The sequence below is a fragment of the Malus domestica genome, chromosome 07 (assembly GCF_042453785.1).
Source record: "Malus domestica chromosome 07, GDT2T_hap1".
Taxonomy (NCBI): domain Eukaryota; kingdom Viridiplantae; phylum Streptophyta; class Magnoliopsida; order Rosales; family Rosaceae; genus Malus; species Malus domestica.
Window position 1 is genome coordinate 36104585 of NC_091667.1, and position 16520 is coordinate 36121104.

The window sequence follows — 16520 nt, forward strand, 5'->3', positions numbered from 1 at the left end:
ACCTCAATGTTGGTCCTTTCATAATATATTATACAATATCAGATAGACTTATTTACTTAAACCTAATCCAAACACAGCGCGCTTTCTCAAATGAACTTTCAGTAGTTGTTACACGTTTATTACAATTATCAAATTTTCTTCCTCGTGAAAGCATCGCAACTACTCGGCCACTATGAGTCTATGATACTATCCACTTCAAATGAACTCATCCACGAAATAAACAAAGGTCAAAACTAAATAAACGTCATTTACCATATATTTGTCGATGGATTTTTCGTTACGATAGTGAAAGTACGGAAAGGAGAATTAGACCCAAGTATAATTAAACAAGCACACTACGTACCCCCCCCCCCCCCCCCCAAGTCATCTTGGCCTAACCAAACCCATGTTTGATGTATCAGAAAATTAGTAATGCACCTGTGGTTTATCTATTTAGGCCTGATTGGATTATTAGTTTCCGTGGTGATATGATAGTTGGATGATAGTTCTTGTGGTAAAAAATTAGGATTGAAGCCCTTATGGTGAATTATGTTAGGATTTGTGCTCAAAATTGAAAATTATGTCTACTCTCCATTAATTATTAACAAGTGAACCACATAAATGAGGATAAGAATTCTCCGTTAATTGTTAGCACGTGAGACTTACATGTGAGGCTAATTTTAACTTTTTAGCCTCACATGTGAGCCTCATGCGCTAACCATTAACGAATTTTTCGATTTTAGGCATAAATTCTAACCAAATTTCACCACATGGGCTTAAATCCTAATTGTGTACCACATAAACTATTTTCCGAGTACCCTATCACTACAAAGACTAGTAATCTAATTAGGCCATTATTTATTGTTTCAACCAATACTAATGAAAGAAAAGTAACGTTTTAGTTCGTTTGTTCTAGTTGAAGTAAACAAAAAAAACACTTATTGCTAATTAGTCATTGACCATTTGGTAGGTCTTTCGGGGTTTGTTTGGGACTTCTTCTAAAATAATTAAAACTGTTGTCTAATAGCAAAAAGTACTCATGACTATTTGACTGATTAACTTGAAAGTGTTTTATGTGAATTTTAGAAGCGATTTATAGAGAAACATGTGCTTATTTAGAGCATTCCCAATGAAGGGCTTTATATGTGGCTGGAAAAGTTATGGATATAACCTATTGTAGAGCTTCGAGGAATCATTGGGGCTTTATAAAAGAATATCTTCCAATGAGGAGCTATTTACTTTTGGACTTTATATGGGGCTATATATATATATATATATATATAGTAGTAATTTGATTACACGATAAAACAAATTGTATTAACTTTTCTTAAGTTTATTTTTGGACGTGTTATCTCAAAAAAAAAAAAACAAATTATGAACATTTCAACCTAAAAAAATTCATTTTCTGACAAAGTTGGAATTGATCACTTATGAACCGTTGGATTAGGTTTCTTTATCTCAATTTTATCCGTTGGTTTGTTTCTCCGAAATCAGACAAGATAAGATTTCATCTCATAATTAAATTGTAATGCCCTTGCAATTTAGGTATGTTGTTTGTTTATGTTTTCAGTTTAGGTCTCTAAACTTTCAATGTCATTTTAATATGTAGTGTGTTTGTATTTAGAAATTAATAACAGTAAACTCTTTTAGTAGAACATCTTATATCATTTTATGTCTTAAGCATTACACATACATATAAAATGAAGGATGACCTTTGGAACAAAAAATGTAAAGAAAAAGAATTTAAAAAAGTATAAAAGAGGAGTACAAGTGTATTCGCAAGTGGGGGAGAGTGACAAAATTTGGTTCACATGGGTAGCTACTTTTCTCGTGGGACCCACTGCTTTTAGGGGCTACATGTAGCTTATTTTTTGCTACCCAAGGAAGGGAATTGCTAGCCGTGGTGGATCTAGCCCCATTTTCCAACTCATTGGGGATGAAATTTCTCATTAGGACTTCAAGGGTGCGTTTGTTGCATCGAACTGTCTCGGACTGGACTAGTTGCAGGGACTAAGCTGGACTGGCTTAGACTAGACTAAGCTGGACTAACTTAGTGAAGCGTTTGGTGTAGTATCGGACTAAGAAGCAGGATAATGAAAACAGTACTGTTCACCAGATTTGTGTTTGCTTATACTAGAACTACATTATTGTTCTATTTTAATAACTCAAAAACATATGCCCAACGCCCTAAAATTTTTGCCATTGTGTAATAGAGTAATACTACAAATCTCATGATCTGGGTTAATTGAAGCATATTTTTGCCATGTATATTATGAATCTTAAAAAAAGAGGACAATTGTTTTGTTTTTAGTACCTGCTAATATAAATGAAAAGATAAATACATATCCTAATTCAAATGAAATTGGGCTTGGTGTATAAAACGGTTTTACCACTTATTTTCCCTCCAATATTTTGTCTAGTTACAAAAACAATCTCAATTCTGTTAGAACACAGAGCAGGCTCCACAAGTATTCCAAGTTTAAACAAGAAAACAAGAAACAAATCAAGAGGTACAAAAATGGCCAAAAAATTTCATCGAGCTACATATGTTTTTATTTTTGTTTTTCTTTTACAAAAGTCATATTACGGGAGGGAGATACACAAACAAAGAACCTCGAATGTGAGGGTAAACTGGCTTAACCACTATTAACGGAGGCAGTACAACTAGAAGTCCCTTGCAACTCCATTTTCTTTAGATTGAAATGTTTTTGGGAGATTAACCCAAAGAACTCACATGGATTTCTACCCATATGTTCTTTTAAACAGAATTTTTTTTGGGGATTGGACCAAATTAATATTGTTATAAATATTTGTTACAGGGGGACAAAGCATCAATTGTTGGGGGTGCCATAAACTTTGTGAAGGAGCTAGAGCAGATTTTTCAGTCCATGAACAGCAACAAGAGGAGCAAGCAACAACCTTTGGCTGACTTCTTCACCTTCCCACAATTTTCACCTTCCCACCATGTTATTCTTTCTATTCGAATGACATCCCTTATCAAGTAAACATGTTCTTGTACTGTCAACACAACAACATCATAAATACGCCAATCCTTTGTCAACTTCACAACATCAACTATGGAAATGGTACATTAAATTACAATCTTAAGGTAGCAATCATAATGCATATAGACTTCACTGTGAACAAACAGTTTGTATGATAAAAACCACAAGAAGACCGCCTCCTTTATTGAAATTGCTATCTAGGAAAAAAACTTGTAGTTCAAACTTATTCATCAGAAACATAGCATTCAACAGGAAAAGAAGCTATTGTCATCCAATTAAACATAGTTCAAACTTGTAGTACACTCCTTTGAAGATATTGTCATCCAATTAAACATGTAGGACACTGGAATTGGGGGTCTTTACCACCTAATTAAAGAAGTGTATTTCTAAAGTTAAATTCATACGATCAAATATCAAACAGCCATGAAGTTTTACAAAATGGTGGGTCCTTTTTTATATTGCCTAAACAGTTTGGTTTTTCTATAATATCACAGAAGTCATATTCACAGAGATGCAACGCAAACTTTCACACATCCAAGGACTACATTCAATAGATCCATGTCGAAAATTGATCTATGGGTTTAGGAATTATACCTTCTTCTAGACTTGAGGGTTTTCAGTCGTTTGTTACTTGTTTTCCCTTGGGTTCTTAGCATTGGCCACTTCCGTTTATGCTCCTCTTCTTTGCAACCAACAACCACAGAATATTGCAGTTCAGCATCAACCCCACACGGTACAAAACATTCACATTGTAATATCATGGTTGGGCATTGACAGGACATGTGGAATTTCTTCCTGCCTATCTCTAAAGCCATTCAAACAAGGTGGTCCGAGGAAGGTAAAAGGAAATAAAAAAATGCAGAAACAAAACCAAACAGAGGATACGACTTCGAACATAACCACAAACCAGACTCTTTCATCACTTGTCACGTGAGATATAGCAAGGCTTAGTTGTAAAGCCATGGTCGCAAGGCTTAATTACAAAGCCATCATAGTTAACAAGTAGTATTTTCCTGTGAATGAACAGAGTTGTGAGTGTTTTTTATTCACTTTAAAAGGAGGGGTGGGCGGGAAGTTGGTATATGAATCCAAATGCATTCAAGATGCATGCTAGTTAACCCTCCTGCCATATAGAAAGTCCAAAGTATGAAAGGACACAAAATTTTCAGATTAGCTGCTTATAAGAACAACTATGGAAATTCATTGGGTGCACGTTATAACTTGACTTGTATGCAATTGCTCTCACTTTCATATACTTCCCAGTGGCACAAAAGTAGAGTAAATTTTAAGCCAACTAAAAATGTCTAATTCATGGCCCATGCACTAGTAAAGACAATCCTTTCACTAGTCATCTCTCCTTGTTATCAGAAGAAATCTTTACGCCTCTCCCAGAGAATCAAACAAACAAATAAAATGAGACCAAAGATGAAAATTCTTGCAAAAGTTTCTCTAAAAGCTGAATGAAGATATTCAGATTTTCCACTGTAATCCAAACTCCATAAGCCCTATAAAATAGGTCAGGATTTTAATGTCAAACATGCCTGGTAATACAGATCTCCTTATATATGCCTTCAGACTAACACCTAATTTTCTCAGAATCTCATATAAATAGTGCATAACAAAAATTTCTTCAGCTCACATTAATTCTCATCCAAACAATTCACAAACATCCAACCCTACATGAAATTTAATAAAATAAAAAAGAGAAACTAGTAAAGATTCGTGAACTAAGAACATAAAAACGAAAAACCACACAGATTTATGCTAACATAACAGAGATGGAAGTATGTGTTCTTTCTGCAAAAGAAACTTGTCGATTTTATGGCCAAGCATGGTTTCTGAGTTCGGATTTGAAAGAAAAGTTGAAATATGAAAACCCCAAATTCTAATCTCAATTTGACCCAAACATCAAAGCCCTAATTTGTTCAAGTGCAGAGGTCTATGATTGAAAATTTCTCAAACCCAAAACAACAAAATCAAATAAAGCTCAATAACATCACGATCTGCAAAACAAATTGAAGAAATAAATCAAAGTTTAGAAGTTTACCTGACAACTCCGAGCATATAAGGGCGAGCAGATGCGGATGAGGGAAAGACGCAGAGATGATGGTGAGAACAACGACGATGAGGGAGCAAGCAAGGATGACGATGAGGGAAGACGCAGACACAAATAAGACCAGCGACTCTCTCGCGGTTCTCTCTATCAAAACAGCGAAGGGCTTACGAGTCCGCCCGAAATTGGGGACATCCCGTTAAGAACGCGTAAGGAGGTCTTTAATCCAAGCGAGTCCGACCTAAGCTCATTAAACCTAATCCTGGAGCAGACCAAACAACGGACTACAGTCTAGTCCAGTCCAATCATGCCTAATCCGGTCAAACAAACGGGCCCCAAATGTAGTAGCTCATGAAGGATAAAACCCTCATTGGGGATGCTCTTAGGAAGCACTTCCAAGTGTTTTTCAATAAACACTTGAACTTTTAATAAAGTTCAACTTGTTGCTTTACTTTTAATAAAAACACTTATGAGCAAAAATGATTAGAGAATGTCCTAATTTAAGTATCTTTCTAGTATATATATTAGATGGGAATACGATGCTAAGACTGGGGAGAAATGTTGATTTGTGATGACAGGGCCCAAAGGCTTCGTGTCATATAGCTTTCGTATTACATTTGAGCTGACATTTGCTTTCTGGACTTGTGATTCTTGTTGCTTAGTACTACAGTCTAGTGATATTTCTCGTCACTTATAAGTGAGAGGTTATAGACTCGATTTTTGATAAATACGAATTCGAGCTAAATTATTATAACTAGCTCATTTATTAAAAAAACAATTTTCACTTCTCTTGTGATGAATGAGAGACGAAATCATATGCAGCCAGTAAAGCCAAAGGAAAAACCGCATCTCAGCTCCGCAGCACCTCGTTTATGGTTTCCCCAATCTCACACGTTGCAAAACACAACAGAAATACAACGCAATCACGTTTGATCTGGGAATCGATATCAAAACAATCTAGCAAACCTTGTCACCACACATTTTATATATAGCACCAACCAAAACTGTCCGACAACTTCCTTTTTCCTTCTTTTTCAAGTAGAGTACTGTCAAACATGAGGGAATAACATATGCGATACAGGAGAGGCCAACACTAACAGGTACAATTAACATTGGATCTAAAAAGGGGCGAAGCGTGTGAGGGGAAGATACACTACTCACATTGTGGGTCTAGACCAAGACTAGTTGATAATCAACGATAAATAGATCTCTAATGAGTGCAAAGCTAACCATATTCCTTTATAAACAAGGCTCATAGGTAATTGAAGAACTACTTCCAGCTAACTCCCCCTAGTGATCATCACTGCTTCCATCAACACAGGATGCCTGCATCAAAAGAAGTTAAACATGCAACTTATCCCGTCAATAAGGACAAAATGACTGAACCGAAAAGATCGTACCCAGTGCACAAGGCTCCCGCTTTACGCAGGGTCTGGGAGAGGTGAATGTCGGCTAGTCTTACCCCCATTTATGGAGAGGCTGCTCCCAAGTCTCGAACCCGAGACCTACCGCTCATGGGCGAAGGCACTTGCCATCGCACCAAGTGCGACCTCTGACTGAACCGAAAAGAATGAAAAAAAAAATACACACGATCTGTTGTGATCGGAAAGAAATCAGAGTATGACATATGATTATAGCAGTTAACAATAATGACTAGCTCATCAATTATTAATCAAAGGACAAAAAATTAACAGGGGGTGTGTGGGAGGTAAAAACGGTGTGTGGATAACACCACCCAACTACTAATACACACGGACAGCTACCATGCGGATGAAGACTTCACTGTCTATGTTTCAATTGTACATCAGTGTGCCATAATAGTATACAGAGAAGAAGCTCATGAACAGATTGGTAAGGTTGGAATTTCAAAGGAACCATTTGCAAAAAGGCCAGAAGGTTAACAATGAGACCAAATATCATATAGAAGAAAACCGTGAAAAAATTGGCAGGATGATGGACTTTTCGCACAAATGTAAATGTTTTTCAATAACTCTGCAACACATGCACCCGAACATCTATCCCAGATTCAAATATTTACGACATTTACTAGCAATTCAGATATGCAAAACTTACAAACTCACGAAAACAGATCAGTCTCAAACTAACTTAAAGCAAGCAATGTGATGAATTCAATAGTTTTAAACAAACTAAAAGTAATTTCTGGAGAAACATGTGCTTATGTGAATTTAAAAGTGCGTTTGACAGATTAGCTTAAAAGTGTTTATGTGAATTTAAAAGTGCTTTCTAGAGAAACATGTGCTTCTTCATGAAACACTTCAAAGTGTTTTTCAATAAACACTTGAACTTTGAATAAACTTCAACTTGTTGCTTTACTTTTAATAAAAGCACTTATGAGCAAAAATGATTGGAGAAAGTCCTAATGTAAGTATCTTTCTCGCACACATATAAGATGGGAACACGGTGCTAAGACCAGGGAGAAAGGCAGATTTGTGATGACAAGGGCCGAAAGGCTTCATGTTTTTGTTTTATTTTAGTACCGGCTTTTGCTTTCTGGATTTGTAATTTTGATTTCTTGCTAATTAGTACTACAGTCTAATGATATTTCTCTTCATTTGTACTACAGTCTAGTCCTATAACCTTATGTTTAATTCTCAACAAAAGCGAATTCAAAAGCAATGTGATGAATTCAATAGTTTTAAACAAACTAATCAATTTAGCCTAAATTACATCAGTAGAGCAGTCATAAAATCAATCAAAGCAAGCACAAGCAGAAAACACTTGACTGAACACTTACAATCCATATGAGAAAACAAGCCTCCCAGCTTCCCGCCCTCACACCTTCAAAAGCTGCATCTTGTTAGAAAATGCAATGGAAATCCAATCAGGCTGTGCAGCAGACCACTGCAGCTGATTAATCTCCGCACCTGCGGAGTACATCGACATGGGGTCGATTCCATTCGGCCCAGCAACCGTGGGCAGGTCCCAAATAAGCGCCCGAGTGTCATCCCCAGCAGAGCAAATGTGCCTACAACTCTGGGGGGCCCAAGCAATAGCATTTACACTACCTCTGTGCCTCTCCAGCTCCGCCACTGGCATGGTCGGCGATCGGATATCCAAGATCACAACTTTATTGCTGTCCATCAGAATTGTAGCCATGGACCTCAAATCCTGCTTGTTCCAAGCCAATCGGAGCAAAGGGGTATCCGGCTGAGGGCTCTCGTAGATGATCGTGGAGTGCTCCTTGTCCCTCAAATCGAAAATTCTCACCGACCCATCAGCCGAAACCGAAGCAAAAACCCTAGCTTCCCCCCACGCGATATCGTATACCTCTTTATCGTGCGCAATCAGCTGGGTTTCGACGACCCCCTTTTCAATGTCCCAAATTGTGCAGGTGGTGTCGATGCTGGAAGTCCCAATTCGCCGGGGCTCGATGTCGTTCCAATCGAACGACGTCAGTGGGGCGCAGAACTCGCTGGTCTTGCTGTTGTTTAAAACCTGGATGGGCTCGACGGAGGAGTCGCCGACCTCCCAGAGGCGGAGGTAGTCGCCGGAGGAAGCTAAGAGGTCATTGGTTTTATGGAGGGCGTTGGGGTTCGGGTGGAACATGAGCTTGGTGGGCGGATAAGGGTGGTCGAAGGAGAGGGTCGGGTTCAGTTTTATTGAAAGGGTATCCGGGTCGAAGGAGAGGATGTCGACCCGGTTCGAGTACTCCTCGATAAAGCTGCCGACGGCGATCCGATGGTGCTGGTGGCGGGTTCGGGTTTGGGGCGAGGGGAAGGCCATGGCGTACAGCGGGTACGGCGACTCGTACGTCACCGAGTTCTCCTGTCGGAGATGCGATTCTTGCGTAGAGTTCTCCATTTTCTTCTTCCTCAAATTTTCTCGGGAAAGTGACGGAAAAGTTGTCGAGAGGGAGAAGAGGTAGTCTGGGGAAGGTTTCGGGTCGGGTTTCGGAAGAGAATTGGGAAGCAGGCGATGCTAACTCCAGAAACGACGTGTAGTTTGCGCGCGAGTAACTGAAAAGTTAGTTGGTCACCAAAGTCAAACTGTCAAAGTAGCTAGTGTGTGCTCCCACACGTATTTTGACTGGACTTCTCCATGGGCTTTGATTATATTTAGGCCTACATGTACATGCGATCCAGTATATGAAATGGGTTGGGCCATGATTATATTTAGGCCAGTATAGAGAAGTCCAGTCACATGTTTGGGCCTAATAGTGTAGGTCATGCCTAAGAACACTTGGTAGTATTTGGAAGGGGAGTGATTTTAGCTTATGGTGGCACATCGGGCATCACTTATTGTACATATACTTTGTGCACAGCACAACAATTCATTATTATGTGTGAAGGAAATATCATGATCTTGATGCATAAAGCTAGATTAACTTAGACTCGATTGTAAAATCACACAAACGTACTAGAACACGAGATGTATCACGGTTCACAGAAGTTGAGCAACGTTAATGCTGGTGTAGTTTCGATTGAGAGTAAAGTAACAGAGTAACTAAGGTTTAAGATACAAGGCTACGTTCACGTTAGTGTAATTTTCATTGAGAGAGTAAAGTAACTAGAGTAAAAGATATAGTGGGAGGCCCCTCTAAAAATGAGGGTGAGGAAATCATTAAAGGACAATGGTAGGGAATCATTATTGGACAATGGTTTCCAGAGTTGTCACAATATTATCAATTCATTCAAAGTAATGTGTGAAGTCGTTAAATGTTGTATCTTGAAATTTTTTTCTATGAACAATATCTTTAGTTTAGCAATTAAAAGTAAGGTGGTGCTATGCACGTACTCATTTTTACCTCTTACATAACCCTCTCAATTTACAGTAGTCAGATCAAATGAATTCAAGAATATCAATGAACAAAAGTTAACAAGGGCGTATGGGAGGTAAAAAAATGTGTGTGAATAACACTACCCTAAAAGTATTGTATATAAGAGCATTTCTAATAGGGGTCCCTATTTAGGCACTCACATCACCACCACCAGCTTTGAGGACTCGTTTAAGAACTTAAAGGAAATATTTGGGTCCCTAAAGGAATATTTTCTGCAATGGAATGTCCTTGTAGTATAATTTTTTAATGTAGGGACTAAAATATTAAAAAAGTATTGTTGTTGGAGTATTGTGGTTGTTAATAAAAGTCAAAAAGCTTTCTCTATCGTTGGTTTCTGAATGATTGAACAAAAAATGAAGATGTTCTGCAGCATTTGCACGTGCAGGGTTTTTAAAAAAACAACAAGAGAAGCTGATGTGCAGCATTTCCACTCAAAATAAACAGTGGGCCTCTCTTTGAGTCCTATATACAGTTTTCATATATAAAGATTTCTTAAAGTAGCTAGCGAGTCGTATATATTAAGATATTTTGATGACTTATATTCTGATTCATTTGAAAACCTTTTGTACCTATATTTATGAATTATACAATTGTAGAGACTCAATTTAAAATTCCTATTGAAGATGCTCTATGTAATGTTACATCACACATGTGATATTTTACGATAATACAGAAAAATTTGACATACATGCTGAATGGAAATTTCGTCTCTTACAATAATAACAAAAATGAATGAGGATCTTCTTTGGATTCTCTTTGTGAGGATGCTAGAGATCCTCTGATTAAGTCCGTTCATTGTAAATCGTGCGACCAGTTTTCATTAAGTATTATTTATATTCAATTTTAAATAAAAAAAATTACAATAATTTCTAACCGTACGATGTACGATGAACGGACATGATTAGAGGATCTCTGGGATCCTCACAAAAAGAATCCGGAAAGGATCCTCATTCCACAAAAATGACATGTTATGCTTAAGTATTACCTCATACACATGTTTCATGCACCAACACATCATTTCTAGCATCAGTAGCAAATTGTTACCTTAATTTAAAGAAAATTTGAAGGTGCTCCATCATGGCTTGTGTAAATAAACACTTGGGTCAATAGCTTGTTAGAGTGGCTCTTTTTATTTATATTTATTTGCTCATGAACATGTTACAAATGTCTAGCATATGTTATGCTAGTGATTACAAAGTGCACTCAACGCAATTGTTGGCGGTAATAACGATTATTAAATTGCGACTATAGTTATGGACCGGATACTTTGAAGGAGAGCTGAAATCATAGAACCAGCAATATCTTCACCAATTTGCAAGCAAAAATTATTAGGTTGTAAAAGAAATGATGGACTTAGGGGCGGCAGTGAGTTTCTTCCTCATTCTTTAATCCTACAAACGCACTAGAATTCTTTTTTTTTTTTCGAGTAAATTTGTGGTTCAACTTGTGTCAATGTATGGAGAAATTTATATAAAATGTAATGACCATTTGATCGCCATGTGATATATCGATTCAGTAATATAATTTTATGTGTTGGAACTTGCACATGTCATTATCTAATTCAAACGGGATGCCACCATCAAAGTAAATTAGTTCTACTGTAAATTCTTTTTATATTCACGTGACAACATTTTAATAAATTGACTTACATGTCTTGAACACGTGACATCCTAGCCAATAACCTGTCATCATCTATGGCCAATAATACAGATTTGGATCTAATCCGAATCCAAATTGTAGGGATTCTATGAATTCTTACATCTTAATCATTTATCATATATTGTGCGATCAGAAATTATTTAAATTTTATTATTTAAAATTAAATATAAATAATAACTAATAAAAACAAGCTACATTATATATGATAAACTATTAAAATGTGAACATCTCCAGAGTTTCCACAAAGAAAATCCAAAAAGATGCCCATCCCAATAATGCCTGCCAATTCGGTGCAACTTGGGAGGATAGGACATGGGAGTCATTGACTAGATCAGTAGACCAAGTCACCATGCTTGTCAGTTTATGTTGATGGCACCGAGAGACCCGCCGGTGGTGGCCTAACTTTTGTCCCTCGCGTGATTTCATCACCTCGTCATGGTATGACGCACAACGCGTCTGCAAATGTGATGTCATAACCTTGCATCGAAACAGTAAGCATTGGGTTCCATAGATTAACCATTGTTTCCAGTTTTTGGAGGGCATGGGGGGACTTAATTGATCTTGCTATGTCTAATTAACAATTGCTAATTACTATAATATATCTAATTAACGGTCTCAAACTCTCCAAAATGGACGGAAACTACAGATATTATAATGCAATTGGGTCTTAAAAAAAGGTTTAGATGCTGCTTGTGGTGCTCCCTCCATGGATGGAGATGGAGCGATTGCTCTCTTGGGAAGCCAAACTATATCAGCCAAAGTTTAGTGGGATGCGGACTTTGTATCAGTAAAGCTGACTTTTCCTAACTACATTCAAATTCCCAAGAATTCATAGATCTATGAGTATCGCAGGTTTATATCTCCGGTTACACATAATCAAGACATACGAGGAAAAGTCATGTTCTCAAAGTTTAAGGTACAAACAAATATGGACAAGACACAGATGACGACGAGTATGATTGATGTAATCTCTGATAATGTAAGAGCATGACACATACGTATCTGTCGCGATTTCAATAGTTAAATGTATAAAGTACAATGGATTTGGACAAAACATGCAGAACTTTTGAGTATTGACGAGTATATAACACAGGAGGATCGTATCTGTTGCGGTTCCATGAGTCAATTACCGACATGCCATATGTACTGTAGATAACTTTAGCTTTGAACTGATTAATTTCAAGTTTGAAATTGAAATGTGAACAAATTTAAAAAATACCACATATTGTTGGCTATTGTATGTCGACCAACCCTAATTATCTTTTTTTTTTAATAAGAAACCCTAATAATCTTGTCGCTATGTGGTCATCGATCGTAATAGAAAGTAGGCATTTAATAGAATAAACCACTAAACAAACCTATTGGGGATGAAATGGTCATAAAGGTGGCCGAAAAAAATACAGTCACTAACAACGGTGGACTTAGGAGAAAAGCCAATCTTATAGAATTTTAGGGTTAGGATTTCTTAATAATTATGATGGGAACGCCAGAGGCTAGGACTAAAGATAGCAATTCAATCCGTTAAACTCAATAACCTTGGAAAACAACTTGAATGAGGCGAGTTTGGAGATGAATATTTGGATATGGATAAAAACAATGAATATTATCTGGTTGCAGTTTTGAATATGGTTATATAGGTCTCTGATTCGTATCTAGCTCCGAATCCGCCTAGAATAATATAATCCAATATATATATTCACAAGTATTGGAATTACTTGATAATTTGTTCTGTCTTTTTGTTTGCTTTTGTTATCCCTTCCCTTTTTTTTCGTACCAATTTGCTTAACTTGCTCATATTTGGTTTATCATGAACACCTCCAAAATATGTTATGCTTTTGATGAGTTGGATGTGAATATTTTATTACAAAATTAGCATCTATTAAATTATAATGTGTTAGTTAAACAAATAATTTGTTTTGCATTGACGAGATGAATATAACTATTAGTCGATGAGAAACTTGTTACCCGGTAGATATGATTTCGGATAATCTCCGATTGTTAATTTGCCGTTTTGAATATGGTTAACCTTCATGGTTATGAAGATTGGTACGATATTTTCATTCCCAAACCGAATGGTTGTAATTTCTAGCTAGGGCATGTTAATCCTGTACTGATTGGTCGTATACCTACGGGACCCACGGCATAAATTAGGGCACATGGGATGGGGTGGGATGGCACCTAACCTGAGCAAGTTAATTCGCACCAGTTTTTCTACCGCCATATTAACAGGGACCATTGGTGTTTGGTCAGTCGCATGCTCACATGCCTGCATATATATACATCTACCTCTGGCAGCCCTGCCCGCCCGCTCTGCCCTGCAGGTTTCGAAACTTCTCCAGTCTTCTAGCATCAAAGAAACAACAAACATTAATGCTTAGCTGCTCAAAGAAAGAAATAAAAATTACTACTCAAAAGTTAGATTTTTGTGTGCATAATCAGAACCGTTTATATTATAAATCATTTCATAAAGATCGTTTCTGCAAATAAAATAATTAAAACTCAAGTCGTTTAGTTATCAAACTATATATAAACAGTTAAACAAAATTGGTAAAAGTATTACAAACTGTCTACATATTTGTTATAATAGATTAACTAAAGTTTTAATTCTTTTTTTTTTTTTTTGCAGAGACAATCTTTGACATAATGATTCATAATATGTCAGATTCTCATCATAAGTACAAAACTCTACGATTTTGATTCGAACACAAAAAAATTTAAATTGAAGTTTCTACACATTCTTGAGTAGCCAACTATTGTTCAACAACAAATACTAACCGACAGTCAAACCGACCTGTTTTACTTTTAGGGCCAGTCATGAAGTGGGGAAGGAGATCTTGTCCATAAACTATCATCCTATTTCTACACCATTGATTCATTTTCCACAGCTTAGCCTTAGAGATTGGATTGTATTTTACTCTGACCTCTGCAAATATGAATGGTGTGTAATTGACCGATCAATTGTTTTGTTCGGAAAGATAAGATTAGAACGTTTGTAACACCACATACTGAGAGATAAGCTAACCCTCTGTAGATGATTAATACCAAAAGGTATAACTAGTACTATGACATGGTTGAAGTTTTCAATACGTCAAAAATTAATCATGAACATAATCCATTAGTATTAGCAGCCCAAAACACACGCAGCAATGTCATAATCTCATGGATTGAATGATACACAGCACGATGCTATAGATTGTCATCTTTTAGGGTTTTTAGCAATGATGTATACTGGTCATTTCTAATCCACACAAAAACCGCATTTTCCACACTCCATGGCTGATGCAACTGCATGCACTTGCAATTGCTAGACCTTGATAACGCAGAGGGCGGTGGTAACTTTTGTGGTTGTGAACCAATGGCTAATTGGCAATGGCACAGGTTTAGATTTTTGCGAATCTAGATAGTACGCCATGTGTAAGTTATGCAACATATATTTGAAGGTTCTGTGAAAGATAATAGAATCCACCAATTATGTCTCCCCTCCCCTTGGGATCTATCAATGCACAAAGTGAACAAAAAGTAAATTAAATTTGGAAGCAAAGCAAGTACCGAGTTTTGTTCTAGCTAGCAACATTTTTACTTATCTTTTTATTTTAATCTTCCTATTTTTATTTATGTCACGGATATTTTATTTGTACAAAAAACAAAAAGTGTAATTACTTTTTAGGTGGCGTGGAAAATGGTGCACTTTTTCTTTTCTTTTCGTATTTTATTGAACTTAAAAGACAGAGCGAGTTTTTGCTTTAGGGATTAGGTGGTTGTGAGCATTACACTGTAGTTGAATGATTGTGATTTAATCTGTGTGTTTGTTTGAGTCTAAATTAGAGATAAACAATGTGTTACACAAAGTTTATATTTAAAATCCTAATATTAATAATAATTAATGTGTTGGTAATGCTCACCCAGACTGGTGAGCAAAAATGCTCTCCAAAAGATATGGTGAATTTTTTAATTTGTTAGGACAAAGGTTCTATTCTATAATACAAATTTTTTTTCATTGTTACAGGAACACGGATGAAACACCACGTGTCTTTATGTAAGTGGTGGAAAATTTTATTTTTTAAGTTATTAACTTTTTAACACACATATCCCACCATTTGTATAATGACACGTGGTGTACTACCTCGTGTGACGATTACGCCGAAAATTTTATCCTAGAATTCAACCAGCGCTTAGCAATCCATGCACAAAATGAAAGTAGTACTTCCGGTGGGTTTTTTATGCATGTCTAAGAATCTGATCAAGGAAGAGAGCCGCCCTGTAGCTTTTTCATTTGCAATCTTCCTTATAAACGAACTAAGGGTGCGTTTGTTATACTGGACTATCTCGGACTGGACTAGCTTCAAGGACTAAGTTTGACTGGTTTAGACTAGACTAAACTGGACTGACTTAGTGAAGCGTTTGATGCCGTGTCAGACTAAAAAACAGGATAACAACAAATTCTAATATTATATTTTCTCATTCATATTTTATTAATATTTTATATTATTTAATACATATTTAGTAATATTTTATTACTACCACTGTCTATTTCTTTTAACATTCTGAAAACCTCTCATCTCCTTTCCTAATTATTTTTCCTCTGATCCCTTTTTCTTCCTAATTTTGCCCCAACCCTCTCCCTCTCTTCGTCTTTTCCTTTTCCTTTCCATTCTCCTCCCTCAAAACAACGTCATTCATCACCCCTTTTTGTTCTCTCTTATTTTCCCTTTCCTTTTCTTTGCTGTTGTCGTTCATCACCCCCTCTGATTTTCTCATAAAATCTCTTAATTTTATGAGAAAAATGAAGAATTTTTCTACTGAGTTTGTTGTTGTTATCGAATTGATTTTTTTTTTCTTTTCAAATTTTGGTGGTTGGATGTTAAGAATTAGGCGGTGGGTGTGGTGGGTTTCAAATCTGGCTATAGGTGGCTAGAGTTGCAAAGAAGCAGACTTTGTAAGCAACGTGTAGACTTGTAGCATGAAGAGGATGGAGCAACTGTCGTCGTCGCGACCGAGTTCGAGCCAAGCTCAGATCTCGGTGGAG

The 16520-nt window shown here is 36.7% G+C and overlaps 1 protein-coding gene and 1 long non-coding RNA gene across 4 annotated transcripts; both read right to left on the reverse strand.

The window, feature by feature from the left end:
- Positions 1-2765: 2765 nt before the first annotated feature.
- LOC114826189 (uncharacterized) lies at positions 2766-5239 on the reverse strand. The gene is made up of 3 exons (XR_003775107.2): positions 5032-5239; positions 3579-3666; positions 2766-2997 (listed from the first exon to the last, which is right to left on the reverse strand). It is a non-coding gene; the product is annotated as an uncharacterized lncRNA (long non-coding RNA).
- Positions 5240-5995: 756 nt separating this feature from the next.
- Positions 5996-9038, reverse strand: LOC103439950 (protein TRANSPARENT TESTA GLABRA 1). Of its 3 annotated transcripts, none has more exons than XR_011582947.1 (3): positions 7793-9018; positions 6500-6630; positions 5996-6363 (listed from the first exon to the last, which is right to left on the reverse strand). XR_011582947.1 is itself a non-coding variant. In XM_008378599.4 (2 exons), exon 1 carries the CDS (start codon positions 8857-8859, stop codon positions 7831-7833), a length of 1029 nt encoding a protein of 342 aa, XP_008376821.1. In that variant the 5' UTR covers positions 8860-9038; the 3' UTR covers positions 5996-6363; positions 7793-7830. The 3 variants fall into 3 exon arrangements, 1 of the variants encoding a protein (XP_008376821.1); XR_011582946.1 differs by having other exon boundaries at positions 6438-6630; XM_008378599.4 differs by lacking the exon at positions 6500-6630 and having other exon boundaries at positions 7793-9038.
- Positions 9039-16520: the final 7482 nt, after the last annotated feature.